We start from the raw sequence: 26,779 nt of genomic DNA, 5'->3' as shown, positions 1-26,779 counted from the left end.
CATCCCCCCCCCCACACACACACCTCCCAGCCGCACGTGAGCCTCTAGTGAACCTCCACGCGCAGCGAGAACAAACCGGTTGCTAACGGCTTAAACGTCACAGAAACTCGGTAAGTGTTATTACACAGATTTATCTCTAAATAGACGTATTACACATTAAAATTAGTTTAATAAATACATGTGAGGCGCGTGCTAATGCTGCTATTACTCTTTAGAAATGAAGGAAGAACAGTTGGCAAGCTACGCTAGCCGTTATGCTAAGCTACACTGTATTGATAGGTTTAACTTCCTTGCTTAGATATGTTGTTATAACGCTTTTTCATGTGTTATTTAGTCGTTATTACACGTTTACTATTCTTTAACTAAATAGCGCCACTGCTTGCTGTATGCCTTCTAACTTCAAAACTGCGTTATAGCTGTTTTTCCACACCGCTTTCTCGGGACTAGACACGCCCCCCCAACGTCGTGATTGGTGGATAGACGATCGTCACATAACACGTGACTAGAGAGCACTGACCAATCGGAGCACAGCAACCTGGCGCGGGTGTGTCTGAGATGCGGTGGGATTTAAAAAAAGTAGGAATAACGCTCTCTTTTTCCACGCTAGATCCTGATAGAACGCGGGGGAAAGATGGCGGACGACCCGAGCGCTGCGGACAGGAACGTGGAAATCTGGAAGATTAAGAAGTTGATCAAAAGCCTTGAAGCAGCCAGAGGGTAAGCAGAGTGACGGGTTTATTACTGACATTACAGAACAAGGGGTTATCAATAAATGTCAGCTAACACGAAGGTGGCCGCATGCTGACAGCTAGCCTGCTAACAGCTAGCCGGCTAACAGCTAGCCGGCTAACTGCTAGCCTGCTAACAGCTGTTGGAGCTAGTGTGGCAGTGTGGCAAAGATCCACAACACACTCACCTTATTTTTTTTTCCTAAAGCAGCCTTGGGAGTGAATGTAGCTCTTGTAGAAGGTCTGTTAAATAAAATAAGCAAACCACCACCCTGCTGGAAAAAAAACAAAAAACAATAGAAACCATCACAGAAGTTGTAATGGTTTCCACTACAAGTACAAATTACAAACCATCAGCTAACCATTAAAACCATTACCATTACCAGTACAGGTTCTTTATACTATCCACTAGACATAACATGCCACCCGTAGAAGGCAACAACTTACCAGTAGAGACCTACAGGGATCATTACAGTTTCCATTAAAACCAGTACGATTCCCATTATAACCATTAAAACCATTACAAATTCTCTGAAGGTTTTTATTGTGTTTTTTCAGCAAGGCAGAATTCTGAAATGACAAGAAAGCAGCACCATTGAAATGATTCATATATTCTGATCATGCCTCAGCATACACAGAAGTAAATACCCGATAGCGTCTCAACATTTATACGCAATTCACATCTAATGCCATGATTATCCTTTCAGAATAGTGCGGAATAGACATGCACAGAAGCAGCTTGTCCAAAATGATCAATAGTTATTTCATCAAGCTCAAGAAAGGGAGTAGAGTTGAAACATTTATATAGTAGCTAAGGAACACAACACTCTGTGACGTGCTGTAATAGGAAAATAATCAACGACGGTGTGGTGTGATGTTATTTTTCCAATAACAGCATGTGAGGAAGTGTTTTTTTTTCCTCTTATACTACAACAATTCACCAACAATTACAATCTTTCATTGATTAAAGAAAGACGCATCGTACTAACAGCCCTGCAGTATAAATGTATAAATGTATATAATGAACACTATATCCAGTGTATTTCCAAAAACAGCTGATTGAATATTAGACTTGGGTCACGTGCCGTGATCCCAACGTGAGCTACGGCGTATTTGATTGACAAGTTGTCCTTTTTTTAGAGTGTTATGTGTGTGTGTGGTTTTGCAGGAATGGCACCAGTATGATTTCCCTCATCATCCCCCCGAAGGACCAGATCTCCCGTGTGGCTAAGATGCTGGCGGACGAGTTCGGCACGGCGTCCAACATTAAGAGCAGAGTGAACCGACTGTCAGTGCTGGGAGCCATCACTTCAGTACAGCAGAGACTCAAACTCTACAACAAGGGTGTGTGTGTGTGTGTGTGTGTGTGTGTGTTTATTTATTACACTTTGCTCACACCAGCAGTGACACAACATTCATTTTCAATGGCAGTAACCATTAGCGAAGCAAAGTGGGCGGGGTAAGGGTCATGACAAAGTTACGCGACGTTTAGCTTCATGCAAATGAGAAGTGAAACAGTTTAGTGAGAGTGAGAGACGGTGGTTTGAGTGTGTGTGTGTGTGTGTGTGTGTGTTTTTCTTAACCTAATACAGATGTATCAAAACGTGTGAATTTGTGTTACGCGGTGTTTTTTTACACCTGTTCAGTGTTTATTTTTGTCTTCTCATTTTTTGCTGGTGTTGCGGTTACAGTGCCCCCCAATGGCCTGGTGGTGTACTGCGGAACCATCATGACGGAGGAGGGCAAAGAGAAGAAAGTCAACATCGACTTTGAGCCGTTCAAGCCAATCAACACGTCCCTGTATTTATGCGACAACAAGTTTCACACAGAGGTGAGACAGAGACAGAGAGAGAGATACTGAGAGACACAGATAGAGAGGGAGAGTCAGAAAGAGACAGACAGAAAGAGGTAGAGTGAGAGACGGAGAGAGAAAAGATATGGAGAGAGAGAGACAAACAAAAAAGTGAGTGAGAGAGAAAAAGGCAGAAAGAGAGACAGATGGAGGGAGACACAGCACAGACAGAGATAGTGGCAGAGCACAGCAACCACAGAGAGAGGCAGAAAAAGAGAGTGAGCAACAAATAGAGGCAGAGAGAGAGAGTGAGTTAGACAGAGGCAAAGGGAGGTGGATAGAGGTAAAAAGAGAGATATATTTCGATGGAGAGACAAAGAGTGAGACAGAGCAATGGAGAGAGCCAAAAATATCTAGATAGATAGAAAGAGAGGCAGAAAGAGGAATATATAATGAGAGAGACGGAAAGAGATAAAGAGAGGCAGAAAGAGGGATATAGAGAGAAAGAGAGTGAGACAAAGAAAGAGTCAGAGAGCGATAAAGAAAGGTAGAAAGAGGATAGAGACATACAGAGAGAGAGAGAGAGAGAGAGTTGGACGTGTTTTGATTGTCTCAGTCCGCTGTAGTACATTAAGCATTACGCAGGTGAATACGCCGCCACATAAGTAAAAAATGATCGAACACCAAACATGACGTAGCTGACTCACAGGGTTTGAGATAATGGAGAATTTAGTAATTATTAAAGTAGATTGTTTGATTATTGCTTTCATGGTCTTGTGTAAAGGCCTGGCATGATGGTGTGGTTCCTCATCTGAACCTGTGACTGTCTCCCCTCAGGCTCTTACCGCATTGCTCTCGGACGACAGCAAGTTCGGATTTATCGTGATCGACGGCAGTGGCGCTCTCTTCGGAACTCTGCAAGGCAACACGAGAGAGGTTCTGCACAAATTCACAGTGGACCTGCCGAAAAAGCACGGTAAGATGCTCAGCAGGGTGTGGAACTCTTTCTGTGTCTGTTTAAGGTCTAAGACTTCAGTCTTATCTGCTCGGGTTCCTCTCTCTCTCTCTCTCAGGACGAGGAGGTCAGTCCGCCCTGCGATTCGCTCGCCTGAGGATGGAGAAAAGACACAACTACGTGAGGAAGGTGGCGGAGACGGCCGTGCAGCTGTTCGTCTCCAACGACAAGGTCAACGTAGCCGGGATGGTCCTCGCCGGATCAGCCGACTTTAAAACCGAGCTCAGCCAGTCGGACATGTTCGACCCGGTGCGTTCCCTCAGACCCTTCATGTTCTTGCCGTCATCTTGAAATTGAATTTGTGTGGAGTTTTAAACTTTTATCTCTGTTCAGAGGTTACAAGCCAAGGTGCTGAAACTGGTGGACATTTCTTATGGAGGAGAGAACGGATTCAATCAGGCGATCGAACTGTCGGCCGAGGTGCTCTCCAACGTCAAATTCATTCAGGAGAAGAAGCTGATAGGTAAGAAATCTGACAGCGTGTGCACTGCATTTCATTCTGTCCAAAAATAAAAAGTTGAAAATGTCAACTACTGCTATGAGATGACAAGAAAAGGACAGAAACGCACTTCCGACGTTGTAATTCATTCTGACACACTGCTTATTTTACATTTTTTTGTGAGTTAGCTTGTTGCATATGATGCTAGTTTGTGTTTATGTTATAACAGTCATACGCGGTCCTGTACTGGCACCTGATGTCGGGTCGGGAACTGCGATCTGATTGGTTACAATAGTTCTGAGGCTCAGAAATGTCGCGACTCGAGCTCTTGAGCTGGATGGTTTTTTAGACTGGTGTTGAACCTCAAAATACACATCCTTTACTGTCATGTGACTTTTTTTAGGACGCTACTTTGACGAGATCAGTCAGGACACGGGGAAGTACTGTTTCGGAGTCGAGGACACGCTCAAAGCTCTGGAGATGGGAGCCGTGGAGATTCTAATCGTCTACGAGAACCTGGACACCATGCGCTACGTACTACGCTGCCACGGAGCAGAGGGCAGTGGGCCTGAAAATGGTAAACACACACACACACACACACACTTCTCTCTGCTTCAGTGCTCTTAAATTCATTACTTGATTGACTGCTTTACTCATAACATTGCATTTAATAAAGCAATTACAATACCTTTGTGTGTAAACAGTACTTATTAATTATCCTGTATATAAATTAGATGTTGATGCTGTGTATTATTTTTTTCCTCGTTAGATGAGAAGACACTATATTTGACACCAGAGCAGGAGAAGGATAAGTCTCACTTCACAGACAAAGAGGTGTCTTTCTTCTTCTCCTTTTCCTTAATATACATTAGCTGAATTTTATTTATTTATTTATTTATTTTTACAAATTTGTTCCTGAATCAGATGAAAAATATACATTACTAGGAGACAGCAACAGCAAAATAAACATAGTGGTCTCACCCAATTGGTTCAAGCCTTCGGCAATTTAAGTCCAGATTTTTTCACTCATCCCTGCAGTTACGGTGGTTTTATGATTTAATGTTGTACAGGGAATCCACTGCTGCCATAAATGCCTGTTTTTTTTTCTTTCTGTATTTATTGGCTTCATTTCAACACTGTGGATTTACATCCCTAGTAAAGAACTCACAGCGATTATTAAGAGCTGAGCTATAATCAGCTGTAATCTCCAGATCAGTCTGTTTGTGGAAGCTGCTTTTCTTTTCGTGTATAAATCTAAGGGTTCAGGATTTTAGCACAGAAGCCTACGTGTTCAACCTGACGTCCTTACTTCAATGCTGTTATTGTTAGTGCTCGTGTGTGTGTGTGCTGAGTGAGTGTGTTTTTGTGTCTCAGACAGGGCAGGAGCACGAGCTCTTAGAGAGCATGCCGCTGCTCGAGTGGTTCGCCAACAACTACAAGAAATTCGGGGCTACGCTGGAGATCGTGACGGACAAAAGTCAGGAGGGCTCGCAGTTTGTGAAGGGCTTCGGCGGGATCGGGGGTGAGAGCTAACGGAGAAACTTTCTCCCTGAAAAATTAATGCATGAAAACGAAGAGAGAAGAGTGTGTTGGAACGTCCACTAGACAAATCACTTCCTTTTCTCACTTACACTAGAGCAGCTGTCTCTTTTTTTCCTCTTTATAAAAATCTCACAGCGTGTCACGTTCCTGGGAAACCGCAAAGCGCAAACTCTCTCGTCCTGAAGATGTCCGAAAAGTTAGAGTTTTACCCTCCGACGTTTACAAAGCGCTAACACCGGAGACTCCTTTAAAAAATAATCCATTATACATTTGACTTTTCTAAATAAAACACTTTTTTAAATACGTTTACGTGGCACGTCGTTTGTACGAATCCCTGTGAATGAGCCGTTGCTATAGAAACGATAACGTATTAGAAAGAGCGCATTAATATAAACCTTTTATAGAAAACGAATCAGCGCTTTTTGACCAGTCAGAATTGAGAATTCAGCAGCGTTTAAGACGTAATCAGAAATTGTAGTACTTTTAATTTTAAATAAAATTTAAAAACTACATATAGCATTCTCCATATATTTAAATGCATCTCAGTGTAATAAGAAAATCAGGAATATAAAGTAATCTATTTTTTAAAATAAATAAATTAAATATGAAGTGAAAAACTAAACAGAAGGGATACAATTTTATTTTCAATAATAATTTCTGTGAAGATCAGCCCAGATACAGATTCCCAGTATCGGATCGTTCTGTCCCTAGTAAAGAATTTTGAAAAATAATAATATATGTGTTTGAAAGATGATTTTTATCCAAAGTAACGTAAAAGTCAGGTGCAGATTGGTGCTGTTCAGGGTTAAGGGTGCTTTGTTATGGGGATTTTAACTCGTGATATTTGAATTTAAAATGCATGCTTCAGTTACAAGATGGACTTTGACCTGATTTTTTTTAAAACTGTGAACATTGTCTTTGCTCCTGTTGTAGGAATTTTGCGATACAGGGTGGATTTCCAGGGCATGGACTATCAGGGAGAAGACGAGGAGTTGTACGACTTGGATGACTACTAGGTAGTCGTGACTGATGAACGGAGAAATTTAGGATTTCCCCTTTTACAACTCTGCAGACAGACGGGGAAGGAAAAGATGGTGAATCAGCGACGAGAGGAACGATTTGTAAGAGCGACCTTAAACGCAGTGACCGAATGGAGCTGAGTGTGTTTTGCTCCTCGACACGTCATTAACACGTCACACAGAAACAGTACGGACACATGAGGAAGTCCTCCGGTCGTGCGCCATTTCTCAAGCCTCCTTTTTTACTGACTCCTGCTGCTACTTTATGAGTTCGTGGCATTTTTTAATAACGTAGATGAAAAGCAGAGGGGATTAACCGTGTGCCGCTGCCTCAAGCTCATCGTCCAGACCTGCGTTTCTTTCATTTCTGCTGCGTATCAATCTCTGAGCCGGTTAAATCTCTGTGAAGGACCATCGCCTAGCTGGATCGCCTCTTCGTACTGCTGAAGACAAAGTGTGTCTCGCTTTAGCCTTTAGGAAACATCCCAAACTGTTTGAGTGCCTGAAAAGTTGAAATCGGTGAAACACGACTGCGCAGTTCACCCAGTTCTGAACTCGGGTGGAGTTTTAATCTGTGATTTGGATTTAAGAGCTGTGAGCTCATATTTCCTAAACCGCAAGCTGGATTAGTGACATTATTCGCGCATGAGAACACCAGATCACACTGGAAGGACTAAAATTGAGGATTTTTCATATTCCACTTCCTGCCCTTCCACATCCAGTCTATCGAAGGGCGGATTTGGTTTTAAAATTAAAAAAAAAAGGACATATGCGACCTTATCGCTCTCATTCAGTCCTTATTCTGATACACTAGGCAGCAGGCAAACCCCATTTATAGAGTCTAATGAGAAAATACACACACACACACACACACACACACACACAAAGGATTCTTTCTATTTTAACAAGTATTTCCTGTATTTTCTCATCTCCGTGCCTAATCCATTGATATTTTGTATAAATCATTTGTTACACGAGGTCACAGATATTAAACGTTCTCATCGTTTGCACATTTTTTGGTTTCTTGTCTATTCATTTTGTTCATCACATTTTGCTAAGCTTATTTCTAAGAACCTTTTTAACGTTTAAAAATAAGTCCCCTTCTAATTGCAGCACAAGATTTGCTGTACACACGGGTGGGGAAAGTTACTGAGAAATTATACTTAAGTGGAAGTATAGATAAAGTACTCAAGTGAAAGATAAAACGTTGCTGCTTTTTTACTCAAGTATTTTAAAAAGTAAAAAGTATTAAAGAATTATTGAAATTAAATTAAAGTAATTAATAAGATGAGGACTTGGCACAATTCTTGATTTTTTTAAAAATTCTTTTTCTACATTGATTCATATGATTGGATCCTTTAAAAGGAAAAAAAAGCAAACAAAATATTAATAAAATGTGGGATTGGTGTACAGCGTACAGTCACTGGCTGAAAGAGAGACGAAGACAACTTCCAGATTTTGTAACAAGTATTTTAAAGGTCTAAATAAAAAAGGAAGGAGTTAAAAGTAAAAGTGAAAGTTTTTTTTTTTATTTCTCTCAAGTAAAGTATAAATATCCCCAAAATAATACTGAAATATAGTAACAAAATACAACTACTCAGTTACCTCTGATTTTAGAAGCTAATACAATTATTTAAATATTAAGTAAACTTTTCATTAGGAAATGAACTTCCCATAAGACATGATGTATTTTGTGGCCAAAATAATGTAAGTAACATTTTAAATAATCTAATAATAATATAAATAATAATAATTTTTTAGATTATTTGATATAGCTTTTTTTTTTTTTTTTTTTTTTTTTTTTAGCTGGAATGATTTTTCACTATATATAATTATAAATATAAACAAGACGTATAGTATACATAATTAATATTAAATTAAATGTTATTTATTTATATATTATAGTTGCTTATTTTGTGAACTCTTGAAGAATTACTTAGCTATGCAGATTTTTTTCCTAAATGTAAATATATATAAATATAAATAATAAGAGTAATATCTATATAATTAATGTTAAACTGATTGTTTTTTATTATTATTAGTTATTTGATGGTGTTTTTTTTTTTTTTTTTTAGTGTTTTTCCTTTTAGCTCGTCATACAACCTTTAAGTATAGTTTGTTTATGTTACTCTTATTACCAGGCACTTCCTTGTACGTCCTTCAGCACTTTTTTTTTTTTTTTTTAAATAACAAGTTGAGAGGCTTTTAACTCCGAGCTGAAGGAATGTACCATGAAACTCGGCGCGCCCACTCGCTCATGAAACTCTTCCGCGTTGTTTCACTGCGTCAGACCTGGAACGAACAACCAATCAGGGAGCAGATAGCCAACTCAACCCCGCCTTCTTTGGGAGTCGTCGACCAATGCAGAGCTTGCATTCTAATATATTTAAATTTTATTCAACCCCCCCTCCTCCTCCGTCCTCCTCCCCCTCCTCCGTCCTCCCCCCTCCTTTCCGGTTTCTCCTCTCAGGCTATGACGTAGCTGCAGTGCGCGCCCCCGACGCAGGGCTGGGTTTCCATTTTTTTTCTTTTTTTCTTTTTTTTCTTTTTTTTTTTTTTTGGATGTTTTATTTTTTTTGCGGCGCGCGCGGGGGCACAACAATATGGAGCCGGACATGGAGGACAAAACGTTAGAGCTCATGGTAAGTTTTTTTTTTTATTTTTTAAATTTAAAAAAAAAAAAAAAAAAAACGGACAAATAGACAGAGTTCCAGTTGTAGTCGTTATAACAGAAGGAATAAAGGACATTTGTTTTTAAGGATCACGGATGTATGAAAAGATGGACAGGGAGAAATAGGACAAATGGCCGGCTAACAGCGTTAGCATCAACTCTAGGACACTTTTAACGTTTTAAAACATATTAAGTTTGGAACAGATTCGACAATAAAATGAAAAATAAGCTGATTTATCTCAGTGTTAGTGAATTGAACTGTGAGGTTGATACAATACAGACTGGAGTGTATTGTAGTATTCATTACTGTGTGTGTGTCTGTGTGTGTGTATCTATGGTAAATACGCTTTCCAAATAAATAATATACTTATTATTATGATCTATTCGAGAGAGCTGTTTGGATACATTTACTGAATTAATTAGGTTTTATTTATTTATTTTTAAACTCCTGATCAGTCTACATCAGTTTAGCTAGGCAGGGCCCTGCGCTTTCATAGCCTGGCTTTGGGAATATTTAAAAAACTGTTTACATTTTTCATTAAAACACTTGAAAATGGTATAAAATCGTCACCTAAGTCTTGCTACATTAATCAAAATGAAATAAGAAATATATCTAAAGTATATTTTTACAGTACGGTACGGGGGAGGAGAGAAAAAAACAGCAGCGACGTTTGTCGTGAGTGAAGATGAAGGCTGAACTACAAATACATCAATATGAGAAATCTAGTGCACTACATAGGGTGCAGTAAAGCCCTCAAATGCTCCTGTACAGAGCGCGCGATTAAAGGGAATACGGAGTTATTTGGGATTCGGCCCTCGCTTCCATTGACTCAGCTAACTGAGCTAGCTATGGTTCACTGCGCCATTATTAGTTATATCCTCTCTTCGGATTTTTTAAAGGCATAGTGAACAGATGTGTGTCTCATAAACACATCATTTGTTCGCAATAATGATATGAAGCATAACTTACACCTCTAGTTATGAATTAATCCGTCATTTGTTGCTCGTCTTCACGGTTGATGTTGCTAGCTAGGTGTTAGCCTAGCTTGCTAACTGCGTAGAAGGAAGTTAGCATAGCGTAGCAAAGCAAAGCTAGCACGTCGATGTTAACATCATAACGTCCGCCACTGATTTATCATTATTTTAAAATTATTTTTTTAATAAAATGCAAAATAAATGTGTTAATACTGTGTGGGTTGTAATGTTATATGTCTGGCTAAGCTAGTTTACAGCAAACCGGTCGCATTGCTAGTTTTGCTAACTAGCTCCTTTTTTTTTTGCCTTGATATTTTGATTTAATGACTGAAACCCGTCTCGAATTATTAAAATAAACCGTTTATTGGCTGTTTATTCAGTTTTAAGTTAGATTTAATGGATTAACGTTAAATCATTGTCAAATAATTTCAGTTCACATGAATGGCTTTATTAGTTTATCAGAATTTTGATGTATCTGATTAAAATATTTCCTTTTATCATCAGAAATGTGATATAAATGCATATTTTGGGGTGAACAAGGATTAATTCCTGTCTTTATTAAAGATTCAGGGTATTTATTATGAATATAAATGTAGGTTGGCCCCTGGAAATCCTTCATATGGAAAAATTTTGACTTTTTTTTAATACTAGAAATAGTTTTAAGACCTTAAACACTTTCCCCAAACTGAAATTTCTCTTTTGCTTATTTCTTAATGAGAAGTAAAGTTGTAAAGTCTGGAGAGGAAATTAAAATATTTCATCTCATTTCAATGCTACTGAAAGACATCATGTCTATCTCTAGCTTCGTTTAGGCTGAAAGCTAACCTACTGATGAGAAAAACAACATTATTGAGAAATTATAAAGAGTTATGAGGAGACATGAAAAGGGTCTCAGCTTGATTGATTTTTTTCAGCATCATTTATCTGGGGTGAAAATCACTAAACTTGAGTCTCATTCATCTCGTACACTTTTGTTCTGATGGATATGTTTCTGATTTTTTGGTCATTTACACATTTTAAATCTTTGCCCTCGCAGGATTGTCGCCTGTACCGGTTTGTATGATGATGTGATGGCGCAGGAGCGGACATTTTGTCAGCCATTTTCAGATTTCAGGCTGAATTGTGTACATTTGTGTCCGTTTTTCTGCGGCACGTAACTATCCAACGTCTTGATTAAATCCTCAGACTCTTAGCTAGTGAGGGTTTAGACGTCTTTCTGCAGAACGGCCGCATTTACCACTGCATTTTGTTAAATATTTCAAACGTAGGCTGATTAAAAATATATCCATGTCATTTCTGTGAGATATGTTCACGCTTTCTTCAAGTCAGAATGTCTGAGTGTAATACTGACAGATAAAAAAAAAAAGGTTTTTCATCATTTTTGGCTGTTTATCGACAGGTTTTTCTCCACAACACCATCCATTTATCATTTATCATTTAAATCACACAGGAATTATTACATGCATGCTTTCAGACTTTTCATTCACTTGCATTTGTACTGAATCAGAATCAATATCTATAAAATATCTCCTCTTGGTTCATATCTTATCTATAGACCCCTCTTCCTGTCTCTGCTCCTGTCTTTATGATATCTGGCGTGTTTTTCCTTTTCCATCTGATGCTTTTCTGCCACGTTGTCCGTGCTGCAATGCCGGCGTGTTACAATGCGGAGCATCTCTGCCGTCGGTGGGCTTTGCTTCCTGTTGCCATGGCTACAGCATTCATGCTGCGGAGTAGCCGTCGTTAGGTTCGTCTCGATGGGCAGAACCGAGGATGTGTTTCTGTGTATAGGAGTTTGCTTTCTGAATTATGAAGCTTGTGAGGACGTCGCCGTGTTACAAACCGATTAGATTCGAGGAGGAAAAGTTTAAGATGCAGCTCTGTGATGTGGTGATTTGTTTTTAGTGTAAAAATATGAGCCATTTGAGACATCGCCTCTGCTACTAGATTGCCAAGTACATAGCATGTGGTTTAAGAATATAGTGCGTAGTGTTGCCTGTTTTTTGGGCAGCTGAGGCTTTAATGAGCTCCTCTGTAACACATTAAATATGTTTGTACTGAAGTGTCTGTGATTTTGTTTAGTGATTCTGGCACTAATTTGTTGGTTTGTGCTGCATTTTGGTTATTTCTGTGAGCTCGTGTGTTGTGCTGACATCACAGCGCTTAAAAACAAAACTTCTTTCCCCACGCACCGCGTTCCAGCGACGTCATTTTAATGAGAAATCCAGCGCAGGAGTAGTGGAGGCGATGGCGCAAACTCTAGGCTCGGAGTCCCAGAATGCACTGCAGATATACGACGCCTGTACGAGTTACGGCAGAGGCTCGGTTCGGTTCGGCTCGGCTAGTTAGCGATCGAGGAGAAGACGAGCGCAATGGCAGCGTGAATGCTGCAGCTTTGGAAGCTGATCTGTTTGAGCCGAGTGTACTGACCACTAAAGGACTAAAGCGCTGCTGCATCACTCTCTTTAACAGAGGGGTCGAACGACACGTTAACCAAAATGAAAATAGAGCAACATGTAGACGGGGGAAAATATATATGGGTCAGGTCCATAAGTATTTGGACAGTGACACGATTTTGGTAATTTTGTCTCTCTACATCACCACAAAGGATTTGAAATGAAGCAGTCAGGATGTGATTAAAGTGTAGACTTTCAGCTATAATTCAGTGGGTTTAACAGAAATATTGCATTAACTGTTTAGCAATTACATCCATTTTTTACAGAGTCCCTCCATTTTCACAAGCTCAAAAGTGTTTAGACAAATTAACATAATCCTAAATATTAGGATTATCTTTAATACTTGGATGCAAATCCTTTGGAGTCGGTGACTGACTGAAGTCTGGAAGCCATGTACATCACCAAGTGCTGAGTTTCCTCCCGTAAAATGCTTTGTCAGGTCTTTACCTCAGCCGCCTTCAGTTGCTGCTTGTTTGTGGGTTTTTCTGCCTTCGGTTTTGTCTTCAGTAAGTGAAAAGCATGCTCAGTTGGGGTAAGGGCATCGGACATTTAAGAACACAAATGTATATTTAAATTTACACATAGACACACACAGAATCAATAACAAAAGGAAGGATCTGCTGCCGAGATCATCGTTTTTACTCATTGTTGTGGCTTGAGGTGACTAAAAAAAAAAGAGGAAGTTTGTCACTACATGACTGAATGGAAAGTTGAAATGGCTCGTGCGCTGTCTGATGCACGCAGGAGGGAAAATACTGGTCATGTTTTGGTCAGCATTGTGCTTTTTCAGCTGCTGTCTCCGAAAAGAAAAAAAAAAAAAGAAAAACAGGAATCAAGTCTTAACTGTTCTGTGGCCCACCATGTGGCACGGAGACAGACAGCCTTTTGCTTTCTCTGTCCTGTGTGTAGCTGTAGGCTCCGCCCTCTACTTCCATCTTCCACACCCACACCTACAAGCTTCTGTTGTCTTTCGTGTCCACAAAAGTGGCATGAGGGCAAAACGAGCCGCACCCTGTCATATTATTGAGAGTAGCAATGACAGATGTAACATGAGTAAGGAATAAAACACTCAGGATCGAGCGTTACTTGTTAAAGAACTACAAGTCATTCTTTTTATCCGATTATAGATACATTTAATGTACGTGAACCAAGTTAGTTCCTGTTCTCACTTATGTTATAGCAGCTATAAACACCGTTCCCTCACCAGCCTCTCTTTTTTCCCCTCTCTCTTGAAGTTAATAAGATGAAAAAAAAAAACAAACAGTTACAGAGAAACTGCAAAGCTCCTCTGAAGTTACGGCTTTATCTTTACAAATCTTTGACGCTAGAGACTCCTTCCGTAAATGTTAAATAAACACCTCCTTACAGATGAGATGATACCTGCCTGCGAATGAGGTGTTTCTATGGAAACGACAAAGTATTAGCATAAATGAGCGCATTAATATAAATTCAGATGTAAAGAGTTATACAGCAGGGCAGGGGCTGACTGGTAACTTTGAGATTTTTAAGAAAAATAAAAAATAATGTTATTTTCTTTTTTTTTTTTGTAATATATTCTCCTCCAGAACACCTCAGTTATGGACTCCCATACTGGAGAGATTTCCCCAAAGACCACCACAGTATTTAAGGTGAGGCTGACCTCTTATCTGTATCACTGTAATTATGAATAATCTGATATTATTGTTATAAACTGCACAAGAGAGAAAACGTGGTGTGGTGTGATGTGGCCTGACGTTACTGTTACCACCCTCAAGTTGATTATTTTCTTATGACGCCACATTCTGTTTTAAAACAAGTGTTTTATTCTCCTTACACCACAGCAGTTTGCCAACAGTAACATAATTTTATTTATTAAAGAACTACACGTCCTATTAATTGTTGTGGAATGTTAACAAAGGAATAAAACGTGCATTTTAAAGCATTTTCCCCGAAGAATAAATGATGAATATGAGCACAGAAGCCAAACAGGAGAGTCATAATGTAAGTGAGAACAGGATTGAACTTGTTTTAGAGACATTCTACCACATTAAATGTAACTATAAATGGATAAAAAGTATGGCCATCTCGTTCTTTAGTTCATAAGATTGTAAAAGTTGCCAGTTGCTCCGGTTTAAGAGGAATAAAACACGACCCAGGGTGGTGTGATGAAGTCATCAAAGTTGATTCTTTTCCAGTAACAGCATGTTCTGAAGTGTTTTATTCCTCTTACACCGCAGTAATACGCCAATGATTACGATTTTTATTGCATAACAGGTGACACTTTTTTTTTTCTTCCAGTTTTATGTCTGTGAAACAAGTTAGTACCTGTTATCACTTATGTTTATATATATACGTATGTTATAGCAGCTATAAAGAGATGTTATGCAGCTAACTAAATCACCATGCATTATTACATCATTTTAGGAATCCCTTTTTAGGCTAGTCAGTTACCTGGCAACCAAAATATGTGACCAGGCATCACGTTAGTGCGGTTAACGTGCCTGGTTGGCTAGCTAATGAATAATATGAGTCATGCAGGTCAGAGAACTTGGAATAACACAGTAATACACAGTAATAACAAAAATAGAGGGATGAATGTAAGCAGGAGTCGTCCGCAGACCAGCATTAAAAACAGTCTTTTCCCGGTGAATCAGATCACTAACGGCCCGCTGTCGGCCTCGAGGAAGCGGCCGTCGGAGGGCAACTACGAGAAGGAGAAGGACGTGTGCATCCAGCTGTTTGACCAGTGGTCCGAGGCTGACCAGGTGGAGTTTGTGGAGCATCTGATATCACGCATGTGTCACTATCAGCACGGCCACATCAACTCCTACCTCAAACCCATGCTCCAGAGGGACTTCATCACGGCGCTGCCAGGTATATAGCATACACACACACTCACACACACACACACACACACACTTGAAGCACCTTGTATATGGATTTTATTCTACTAAGATTTTGACCTCATGCATTTACAATTGTGAAGGCAAAAATAAAATAAGAAAAAGAATTCAGGAGATTTTAGGTTTCGATTGTCTCGTGTCTCGTGTGTCATGGAGAGACATTTATCTGTTTGAGGTCTGTTTTGGGTGTGACTTTCACTTCTCTTTCTTCTATTATTATCGCCCTGTGCCCTGTGTAAACATGCACACACATTTAGCAGAACTTCTAAAATCTGTTCGTACCTTTCCGGTGATAAACTGGTCTCTGATTACACAGTGCCTACTAGACCTGGACAATATGATGATATCATGTCATTGTTTTTATTTTTATAGTGTTAAATATGAATAGATATTGAAATTTTTTTTTTTTCCCCTTGTGTTGTTTTTTTTTTGTTTGTTTTTTTGGTGACATGAGCGGTATTGCTTACATCCAGAGAATTTCAAGCAACATCGACTAGATATTTAGCGATTTCTTGCACAACGACGTTAAACACACTGATGAGCTCTGTCTTTCTTTCTGCTGTCGGCGTGATTATCGTCATGAACTGCGTCAAAATCCCTCAGTGTACATTCAAAAGTTTTTATTTATCCAGAAGATCTAGAAAAGATCTCTGGTACTCGAAACAGACTTTCGGTAGGTTTGAAGGCGACAGGTTCGTGAGGTTTGTAAAATTCAAACGCTATCTGTAATAGGAAAACTGGTTAGTGTTAGTACTCAATGACTGTCTAGAGTAGTACGTACGTATGCGATATGAGACACGATGTTACTTGTGAATGCAGAGTCACATGGTGCTATACTGATGCCACTATTTACAGTGGTGTTACATCACGCGGATGTGTAGCGTTAACTTCTGAAGTGACGCTCCAAATGATCCAAATGGGATACATCTGGCAGCCATCTTGTGTATGTGTACAAGAAGGTAAAAGCAAGTGTAATTAAGCTTTAATAAGTGTAAAGAGAATGTATGGCTGAAGATTAACCAAGCCAGAGTTTCATACCTGTGTTACCTCTGTGTGTGTGTGTGTGTGTGTGTGTGATGCAGCTCAGGGTCTGGACCACATAGCGGAGAACATCCTGTCGTTCCTGGACGCGCGCTCGCTGTGTTCGGCTGAGCTGGTGTGTAAGGAGTGGCAGCGCGTCATTTCAGAGGGAATGCTGTGGAAGAAGCTGATCGAGCGCATGGTGCGAACCGACCCGCTCTGGAAAGGCCTCTCTGAGAGACACCAGTGGTGAGGCATCACCAGACACTCTTTCTAATTCACTAAACACATCTACAAATGTCACATACCATGAGATTGAGATTGAGTTAAAGTAGCCTTCAGTATCTCTGTGGAGCGTGTGAGGTAATAACGGAGTTACAGATAGTGTGCAAATGAATCAAGCTGCTTAAAGTGCTTCAGTTTACCTGTTTGAAATTTAAGTACAGGAAAACCTGGGAATCTTTAACCATTGCATGCATCGTGTTCACTCTTATGTACAGTCAATTTATAGCTGTTTTTAGGGAAATGAAGGTGGAAATCACCTCCAAATTACTGCAGTTTAACAAAAAAATCTTGATTTCTTTTTCTCTTGAGGTTGTTTGTGATGCAACATGCCTCTGGTCTAGATGTACAAACTTCTACACTTCTACACTAAGTCGCAAATTAAATAAAGAAATATTTTTGTTCTATACTGTAATGAACACCAAAGACTATATATATATATATATATATATATATTTATTAATTTTATTTATTTATTTTTTAAATTGACGATTAAAAGACTATTTACCCCTGAAATCAGCTGCCTCATGTGGCAGTCCTTAAATGTGTACATTTTTTACATATCAAGAATATATAGTGTATATATATTAAACAAATTGAAAGTTTTTTTTTTTATTATTATTATTTTTTCAGGTATTTTTTCAAGAACACAATATGTGAAAAGAATAATAAAAAAAAAACTCTATATATAATTTTAAATCCTTTTCACATATTGTGTTCTTACACAGATTATTTAAAAAATCTAAAGAATATGGATATGTTTTTACATGCTTGAAAGGATTCCATTTATTATAGTAACTGTGTCATAAATTCATTTTGAAATTGGCTTCCACTATATTCATTTTCATTATTATTGATTTCTACTAAATCTTTTATCAAAATTGTAAACACTGTGTTTCTTAATAAATACAGATTCCAAACTGGAGCCTTTTTTTCTGAGTACAGGTGAACTCTACCCTCTGAGCTGCAGCTGAGTCAGATGGTTTTATTTCTACGTAAATGCATCTCTGTGTTGTGGTTTTCACTTTCAGACACGGGTTCACCTGAAAAGCTGGCGTGTTGACGTAGTTGTTTGTGACCTTTTGTGACTTGGAGGACGCTTTACCGAGAACATGAATGTGTTTCTCTCTTACAGGGAGAAGTACTTATTCAAGAACCGCACTACAGAAGTCCCTCCGAACTCCTACTACCGATCTCTTTACCCCAAAATCATTCAGGACATCGAGGTGAGTGCAGGATGAGGGCGTAAAACACTTTCTCACTTTTTTTTTTCACTTCTAGTGTGACGGATTCTGTGTGGATGGAATGTAAATATGATGTCAGGAAACACAGCATATATAATTAGTTAGGTTTGCTGTCATGTAGGACATTCTGTAGCAGCATTAACCTGAAATATGCTTCATTTGACTTAATTCTCTAAAGAAAAAGTAGAACATTTTTTTTGCCTGCAGGCTTGAGCCCAAAGTCGACCTGACCACTTAATTATTAGCATTCCTCCATGTTAGTTTTTCTTTCTGGAAAAAAGAGTAGTCTGGTGTCTGTAGTATTGGCCTTGATGAACCTGACACGACTCAGAATTAATAGCTGCAAGAAGCACTTTCTTATGAATTAATTAATTAATTAAATAGCATACTTGTGTATTCATTTACTTATAACTTATAATTTTATTTGTTTGTTTACATGTATTTATTTTGCTATCTTTTGTTTATTCATTCATTTAAACACTAGTTATTACAATTTTATTTCATTTGTATCAGTTCATTTATATAATTCATTTATTTCAACTTATTTATTTTGCTGATTTCTGTTTAGTTTAGTCATTCATACACTCTTAATTATTTATTTATTTTGTTTTGTTTGATTATTTATTAATATTCATTCATTTAATGTTATGTATTTGTTAATTCCTTTTTTAATTAATGTGTTTTTATTCATTTAGTTCATTCTAGTTCATTTATTTAACTTTTTATTTATTATTATTTTTTTTTTATTATTTATTTGTTTGCATTTTCAATACCATAGTTTTTCTTAATTGCATTTTTGCCACCAGGCAAATATCATTAAAAAACATCTCTTAACTGTTTAAATGATTAATTTGTTTATTTGTTTGGTGAGTATTTGAGACTAATTGAGTCCATTAGAAAGCGTAGTGGGTGGGTAAACACGGAAATAAATAATAATCACGTCCTGTGCGTGCCTTCGTGAGCTACGCTTACCCATTTTCCATTTTTCTGTGTGTGTCTGTGTGTGTCTGTGTGTGTCTGTGTGTGTCTGTGTGTGTCTGTGTGTGTCTGTGTGTGTCTGTGTGTGTCTGTGCAGAAGTGTAAATAAGCCTTAAGCATTAAAAATTAAAAAAAGAAATAAATGTCAGTTATTAAAAACTGCCAGGGTTAGTTAAATTTACAAAAAGATACGAGAGAAAATATAAAATATTTAGTGTGAACTCCCAAATAGCTGCTGTTATAAAAGTATTAATATAATAACTGCAGTACTGTATTAATAAGTACATTAATAATTTCCTGTTCCCAGACCATTGAGGCAAACTGGCGCTGTGGACGGCACAACCTTCAGAGGATCCAGTGCAGGTCTGAGAACAGTAAAGGAGTCTACTGCCTCCAGTACGACGATGACAAGATCATCAGCGGCCTCCGGGACAACTCCATCAAGGTGCGTTACAGAATCCTGCCTCTAATAATATTCCGATCATAGATTATTTTGCTTCGGCTGCCACCACATTGAAATTTCAGACCCGTTCAGATGAAAATGTGGAAATTCACCATCCTTGTCTGTGTAATACTTCTGAAACAGTAGCGTTTCCTTTACTATGTCAGCGCTGCTTCACCAAGTCGACCTTATAGGGTACATGGGTTGCATGAACGAATGTCGCATCATTTTCATCAGTCTCTACCCTTTAATAAATGTATATTATTGCTGCATTTGTCTTAGCTCGGATGCAGGAAGTCTGAGTTCGGAATTATGTCATTTTCTACCCCCATGTGTTCAAGCTACAAAGTGGGAGGAAAAAAATTAAATGAACTGAACTGAAAACGTATCTAGGTAACGCTAGCTAGTTTGGTAAATTCAGGATTATTTGCATTCATTAGCTGGTTACAGCTAGCTAACGAATTAGTCTAGCATTGCGTTCATTTTTATGTTACGCCAGAAAATAGTCCATACATCTAGTGTGCGGTCCGAGTAGGTACAGCTGCACGTGGATTTTAACCAAGGAAAAACGTAGATTTGGATGAATTGTTAAAATGTTTGTGTGTGTGTGTGTGTGTGTGTGTGTGTGTGTGTGTGTGTGTGTGTGTGTGTGTGTGTTCAGATTTGGGATAAGCAGTCTTTGGAGTGTTTGAAGATTCTGACAGGACACACAGGGTCAGTGCTGTGTCTGCAGTACGATGAGCGAGTCATCGTTACCGGCTCCTCAGATTCCACCGTCAGGTTTGTTTTTTTTTCTCTCTCCCACAATAGTCCGCCCTTTGTTTCTTCTTCTCTGTCTGTCTGTTTCACTTCTGTCCTTTTCCTACCCTTCTTTTTCACTTCACCTTCATGGCCAGCTGTGGTGTAGTATGAGATACATGAGCAGTGCTCATTTCGCCTCTCTCCGTCTCTCTTGCGCACAGAGTGTGGGACGTGAACTCGGGCGAGGTGCTGAACACTCTGATCCACCACAACGAGGCCGTGCTGCACCTGCGCTTCTGTAACGGCCTGATGGTGACCTGCTCCAAAGACCGCTCCATCGCTGTGTGGGACATGGCCTCGCCTACTGATATCAGCCTGCGCCGCGTGCTTGTAGGTCACAGGGCCGCCGTCAACGTGGTCGACTTTGATGACAAGTACATCGTCTCTGCCTCTGGGGACCGCACCATTAAGGTGAGCACCACGAGCACTTCTTTAATCTAAATCTGCTGTAAGGAAGGAACTTGATTAGCATTTAGCTGTGAAGAAGTCAGTATGTTTTGTATTAGAATTGAAATTCATAATCAGTAGTGCCATCTACCAAATACTTTAAAAATGAAATATGATTTAGAGCCATTCAAAACAATTTGTTTCAGTAATGTGCAGAAAGTAAGTTCCAGTAAAAGAGGCTGAACTGCACAGGGGACTCGCCTCCTTTACTGGAATTGACTAATACAGAAGCCACACCTCCTCCCCTGGCAGTGACACAGAGGCCACGCCTCCTTTACAGGATATGACATGCACAGAGAAGCACTGAAGTGGGAAGGAGCCAGAAATAAATTTGTTAAAGTTTTAAAGTGCCCCAGAACAATTTGTGATTTCTTTCAGAGTTTTTTTTTTTTCCTTTTTCCTATCCTTTAGTGTGAGAGTATTCCTGGAGATATTCCTGATTTCAGTTTAATCATGTATTACCTGCCCTGGGGAGGGTCTTGCTCTACCTCAGCAGTGTGTTAGCAGTAGAGATAAAGCTCTTGATAATATCCTGTAAGGGAAGTGTGGCCTCTGTGTCAGTGCCAGCGAGGGAGATGTGGCTTCTCTGCCTGTCATTTCTTGTATATCTCTATATTTAGTTCCTTCACTCATCTACTGTCAGGTTTGTTCAGATTGAACGAGGGTGTGGTGTATATCGAATGCTGTTAGCTGTTGTGTAAATAAGTTAATCATTTCTACACGCCACCGCTCTGACGTCTTGTTTCAAAAGGGAATGTGTCAACATACAGAATCAAATCACAGCTCCGAAGCCATTTCATGAGGATTTCAAATGTTAAACCCTAATAATAAAGAGCAGGGTGTGTGTTTATTAGCTGCACTGTCTCATCAATATCAAGTCTAATACATAAGTTCGAAACTGTCCGTCTCTAAAAATCCATATTTTTATTTTTGAGGCTGTGTTTTGCATTTTTTTTTTTTTTTTTTAAGAACCGAAAATCTAGACTCCACTATTGACGCATAAGAGAACAGACAGCAGTTTTTTTTTTTTTTTTTTTTTTTTTTTTTTTTTTTGTGGTCATATGCTTGACATCCAGCAGAGGGCACTGTACAGCAGCTGAATTTATGATCCTGAGTCCACTGAGACTCTCCAGAGTTCAGTCCTGCCAGACTGTGGCGTATCGGTTCACCTCGGCTGGAATCACTCTCCGTCTCCTGCCCTTGTGTCTCCCAGACTCTGGATTTTTCAGCCAGTCGGGATTCCAGGAACGCACGGCCCTGGGAAACCCGCCAAATCGTCCTGCATAGGGGAAAAAAAAACACAGCGCTTCCATCCTCTGAAAACATTCCGCAAATAATGAGGCTGGGCAGTCCGGGAGTGTGTGTGTGTGTGTGTGTGTGTGTGTGCGCGCACATGTTTCACATGATCCAGCATTGCATAAGGCATTGAGTGCAGCGTCTTGTCACTGTTTTAAGAATTTAAAAATGTAGGTCAATGACGCGAGGTCATCAGTGGGTAAAGGTTCGACTTGCTGTATCTGTAGGTGTGGAGCACGAGTACCTGTGAGTTTGTACGCACTCTGAACGGCCACAAGCGAGGAATCGCCTGCCTTCAGTACAGAGACCGGCTCGTGGTTAGCGGCTCCTCGGACAACACCATCAGGTGTGTGTGTGTGTGTGTGATGGAAAATGTGGCTATCGCAAATAAATGGCTTATTATGTTCAGTGTTCAATCTGGCTGTCTATCTCTCCCTGTCAATTTGTGTGTAATGAAATCATGTTCGGCTGAAAAGCACTGGCTGTGCTTGCTCAGGAGTGAATTTAATATTCGTCCTTCTCTCCGCTTTTGTCCCCAGGCTATGGGATATCGAGTGTGGTGCCTGTTTGCGGGTTTTGGAAGGGCACGAGGAGCTGGTGCGCTGCATTCGCTTCGACAACAAGAGGATCGTCAGTGGCGCTTATGACGGGTGAGAATCATCCAGAGAACGATGCATCCAGATTAATATGATGACTAGACATTCAGTGAGACTTAAGAGAAAGCGCAGATCCATTATGAACACATTCAACTTTTATTAATTTTAAATGGCTCCCTCTTCTCAGAGCCCTGTTTTCTTTTTTCATTTATAAGTATTTAATAATCCTGATCGTTTATTCCCCCCTTGAACTGCACGTTTTAATATTTACTTTCCTCTGTCACTCCCATTTTAACATCATGAATGTTATTTAACAAGATGATGAGTTTGGACTCAATAAACAGCTAAAACGCTTTCAGTATTTTGGTGAAAAATCAAATTTAGTGTTCCCTGAAATGTAGTCAACCAGCCAAGATGTGCGTGGTGTTTAAATCTTGCTTCTGTATTCACACAGGATGAAATTAACATAGCTAACAAGTAATAGAAATCTATCTCATTCAGACTTTTCATAAAATGCATAAAATGTGCAGAATATCCGTATACACTTCCTCAGATTACATCGACGGGCTCTAAATAAGCGATTTTGTAATTTAAAAAAAAAAAAAAAAAAAGCACCATTAGTCAGTATTAAGCGTAGTGTATCATCTGAGTCACGTCCAGCCCCAATTCTACCATTTTAATGACAATAAAATGTTGTATGGGAAATAGTGAGTCCTGTTCTCCATACTTCGGTAACTCGCACTGTTTTCGTAAGCCACGTCAGCATGTCTGTGTGACATTACTGCAGGACTTCTATTCAAGTCGAGTTTATTTATCATTTATTCAGTGTCAAATTGCTCGAGACGCATTTACATGCTTGTGATGAAGCTCAGGTAAATTGCTAACACATTACAAGAGAAAGGTTATAAAAACGAGACACCAGCAACAGCTGTCAACTTAATTTAGGCAAGTTTGATTTAAGTGGAATAAATTAAGTGCAATGAGAATACAATAGACGTATCTGTTACTCGTTAGCTGCGTTAGGGTCGTAGCTGCGCTGATGAGAAGGAGCAAATGGCAGACATGAAACTTGGCTCTACATTAGGGACATCCGGAAAATCTTGAATATGAAAATATGATAGACCTTTTTCAAGAAATCCAGGGTAACTTTAGTGTAAGTTTCCGACTCTTTCTGTGTCTTGTATTTCCATGGAAACAAAATTTGGCTTCGGAACAAAATAGATTTTAAGTCATTAGGTCAGTGTTATGGTAAGGACGTATATAAATGTGATACACACACATTTATGGGAGAAACATCGATTAAATGACTGATCAACAACTATATTAAATCAAATATGTTTTATAACATTTATGCAATGCAGTTTCATTGGAAAGAATTTAATTTTATAATTAAATTATGAACAAAACTGGCATTTTGGGATTAATTGCTTCTTAAATTGTGTTAAATTTAGCATTTATTTTGTATGTGAAAATGAGTTACAGAAAAAAATTAAGTAAAAATATTTTCTGTACTTTTGCATTTTTTGTGTGTAAAGGTTTTTTTTTTTTTTTTTTTTTTTTTAGTTTTCAGAAATGTCTGTATACGAGATGCTGAGATTTGTGTGTGTTTTGTGCAGAAAAATTAAAGTATGGGACCTGCAGGCTGCCTTGGATCCACGAGCTCCAGCCAGCACTCTGTGTCTGCGAACACTGGTGGTGAGTCACCTTAGGACGGACGGACGGGGACACACACACACACACACTCTCATACACTCATACTATCTTTTTTTCTCATCCGTGACCTATATGTCCTCATCTGCTAAGTGATGAACTCCTCATCAAAGTGCAGAACAGAGACAGCTACTTGAACTAAGATGGATAAATGTGTGTGTGTGTGTGTGTGTGTGTGTGTGTGTGTGTAGGAGCACTCAGGCCGTGTGTTCCGGCTGCAATTTGACGAGTTCCAGATCATCAGCAGTTCCCATGACGACACCATCCTCATCTGGGATTTCTTGAACGTGTCGTCTAACGGACAAATGGAAGGGCGGTCGCCATCGCGCACGTATACGTACATATCCAGATAGCAGGTAATGGAACACACACACACACACACACACACACACACACTGTGCCTTCAGCTGTCTGATACTAATAGAGATAAATAGACTCTTGCCCTACTGCATTACACTTACGTGTGTATGTGTGTGTTTGTGTTTGGACAGGGTGGCCCTGGAAGCTTGCGGAGTGTGTGAGTGTGTGTGCGCGGGGACTGTCCTGATGACCGAGTCTCTGTGGTTAAGTGTGCCAGGATCAGAGGTCGAGGAACGCCACCCCTGTCCTCCCCTCACCTTCCTCTCTCTCTTTTACTCTTCTTCTTCTCTCTCTTTTTTTTCTTTTTTAACTTCTGAGCCCCTCTTGAACACACACATGCACACACACACACCCACACACTCACACATGCGAAAACGCACACCGAGCTTGCTCTGTGCTGAGGAGGAGGAGGAGAAGATGGAGAGAGGGACGCCACTGAGGACGAGCTCATTGCTCCGCCCCCACATCCGGCCTGACAGCTGCCCTAGCCCCGCCTCCGGGCCCAAGGACTATTTATCTCTTGATATTTTATTTCTTTTTGGTGGAAAAAAAAAACAAGAAAAAAAAAAAGAAAACAGTGGAAGTGAATCTTCCGTGAGGACTGTTTGCATGAATGAATGATGGGACTGTAAAAGATGGTCAAGCCCCTTTTCTGTCTTTTATTGTTTTGTTTTTTTATTTTGTTATTTTCCTTTTTTTTTTTTTTTTTAAATTTGGGAGATCAGCTTTGTTATGTTTCCTTTGTAGTGATGTACTAATACCTGTAGTTTTCTTCTTTTCAGATTCCTCTCCAGTCTGTCGCTCCGTTCCCTTCCACGTCTTTCGCTAGCTCTAGCTTTCTCTCTCTTATCTCTTCTTCTGTCTTGGTCCCTTTCTCTGTCTGCTCGTCTAGGTTCCGAATGACCCCTAACTGATCGCAGTTTAGTTGTAAACAGAAATGTCTTGTCTAAAATGGTGTTGTATATTGAAAAGATTTTTTAAAGGACAAAAAACATTATTATTATTAATAAGAATAAAGTACTTGACTGTGAAGGAGTGTTAACACACTGGCAGTGTTTGCATTCTTTGTGTATTTGCATGTGTGAGAGTGATACTTTACCGAAGCTCTATACGGAAGTATTAAATTAAATTAATTAAAGCTGTTGGCAATGTCCAGCACCCTCTTATGCCTGACTTGCAAACCCCAACTCTTCCACCAGGGGCTAGAAATGATTTTTCATTTCTGTACAGGAACAGAAACAAATAACTGCTCCAGCGTTCAGTGCTCTCCTCTTTAGTTAGAAACTGGTTCGAAGGAAATAAAAGAATGTCTGTAAACGTTCTTTACATACGAGCCATCCGAAACATGTATTTATTTTTAACCTGTTCACAGACTGATTTTAGGCCAGTGGGGAGAATATTTAGGTTTCAGCTATACTTTCTTCACGCTGGAACAATTCTGAGTGATTTTTGTTCACTTTTGCAATTACATACAATGAAAAATTTTGTTCATTTTTTTGTTTTTTTGTTTTGTTTTCTTGTTTTTATGTTTGCGCAGATGTGCATGTAGAAACGCTAATGATGTTAGATTAATGGTTTGCATGAGGAATAATCTGATTATTGGATCTACAGAGGTGCCAACATCTATGGTTTACCTGTAGCATTTGCTGAGGAGATACAGGAGATATCTGAAAATGATGCTTTTCTTATTTCTCAGACCAAACATGAATAAATCACCTGGCAGAAATGCCACTTCACTGAAAGGGGAAAAGATGCAGGAGGTGAAAGTGGCATGTGCTTTGACCCGAGACAGTGTGGTGTGAATCTGACATGATGTTGTCCTAAGGCATAGCCTTTTTTTATCTAATGATGATATATTTAGTAGAAACTTTGTGCTAAAAAGGTTTTAAATATCCAAAATATAGGGTATCACAAGTTCCAGTCCTGTGTTTCTTTCACTTCATCAGGTCAGAGCTCTCCTTCAGACCACGGAGCCACCAGATCCTGTAGAGGAAAGGGGATTAGTTATAGGTGTATCTCATCACATATACACACACGTGTTTATAAAGAAATTGCTTGACTTTTAGTTTTTCAAGGCCCCAAGT

General features: G+C 39.3%; 2 protein-coding genes across 3 annotated transcripts; both read left to right on the top strand.

Moving 5' to 3' along the window:
• etf1b (eukaryotic translation termination factor 1b) lies at window positions 1-7,547 on the top strand. Its single transcript, XM_026943941.3, has 11 exons — window positions 1-110; window positions 608-717; window positions 1,897-2,072; window positions 2,420-2,559; window positions 3,358-3,496; window positions 3,594-3,784; window positions 3,869-3,998; window positions 4,378-4,551; window positions 4,744-4,808; window positions 5,349-5,496; window positions 6,450-7,547. Exons 2-11 carry the CDS (start codon window positions 632-634, stop codon window positions 6,530-6,532), a joined length of 1,332 nt encoding a protein of 443 aa, XP_026799742.1. The 5' UTR covers window positions 1-110; window positions 608-631; the 3' UTR covers window positions 6,533-7,547.
• Window positions 7,548-9,045: 1,498 nt separating this feature from the next.
• fbxw11b (F-box and WD repeat domain containing 11b) lies at window positions 9,046-25,737 on the top strand. 2 transcript variants are annotated; one of them, XM_053241410.1, is made up of 13 exons: window positions 9,046-9,177; window positions 14,203-14,265; window positions 15,271-15,490; window positions 16,602-16,788; window positions 17,957-18,047; window positions 19,351-19,488; window positions 20,147-20,265; window positions 20,448-20,697; window positions 22,257-22,375; window positions 22,569-22,679; window positions 24,242-24,320; window positions 24,527-24,691; window positions 24,827-25,737. In XM_053241410.1, exons 1-12 carry the CDS (start codon window positions 9,139-9,141, stop codon window positions 24,686-24,688), a joined length of 1,578 nt encoding a protein of 525 aa, XP_053097385.1. In that variant the 5' UTR covers window positions 9,046-9,138; the 3' UTR covers window positions 24,689-24,691; window positions 24,827-25,737. The 2 variants fall into 2 exon arrangements, with proteins under 2 accessions (XP_053097385.1, XP_053097386.1); XM_053241411.1 differs by lacking the exon at window positions 14,203-14,265 and having other exon boundaries at window positions 9,090-9,177.
• Window positions 25,738-26,779: the final 1,042 nt, after the last annotated feature.

This window comes from Pangasianodon hypophthalmus, chromosome 17 (genome assembly GCF_027358585.1).
Source record: "Pangasianodon hypophthalmus isolate fPanHyp1 chromosome 17, fPanHyp1.pri, whole genome shotgun sequence".
In the NCBI taxonomy this organism is placed as follows: Eukaryota; Metazoa; Chordata; class Actinopteri; order Siluriformes; family Pangasiidae; genus Pangasianodon; species Pangasianodon hypophthalmus.
The sequence above is the reverse complement of the archived record's forward strand: the minus strand, read 5'-3'. Positions and strand labels throughout refer to the sequence as shown.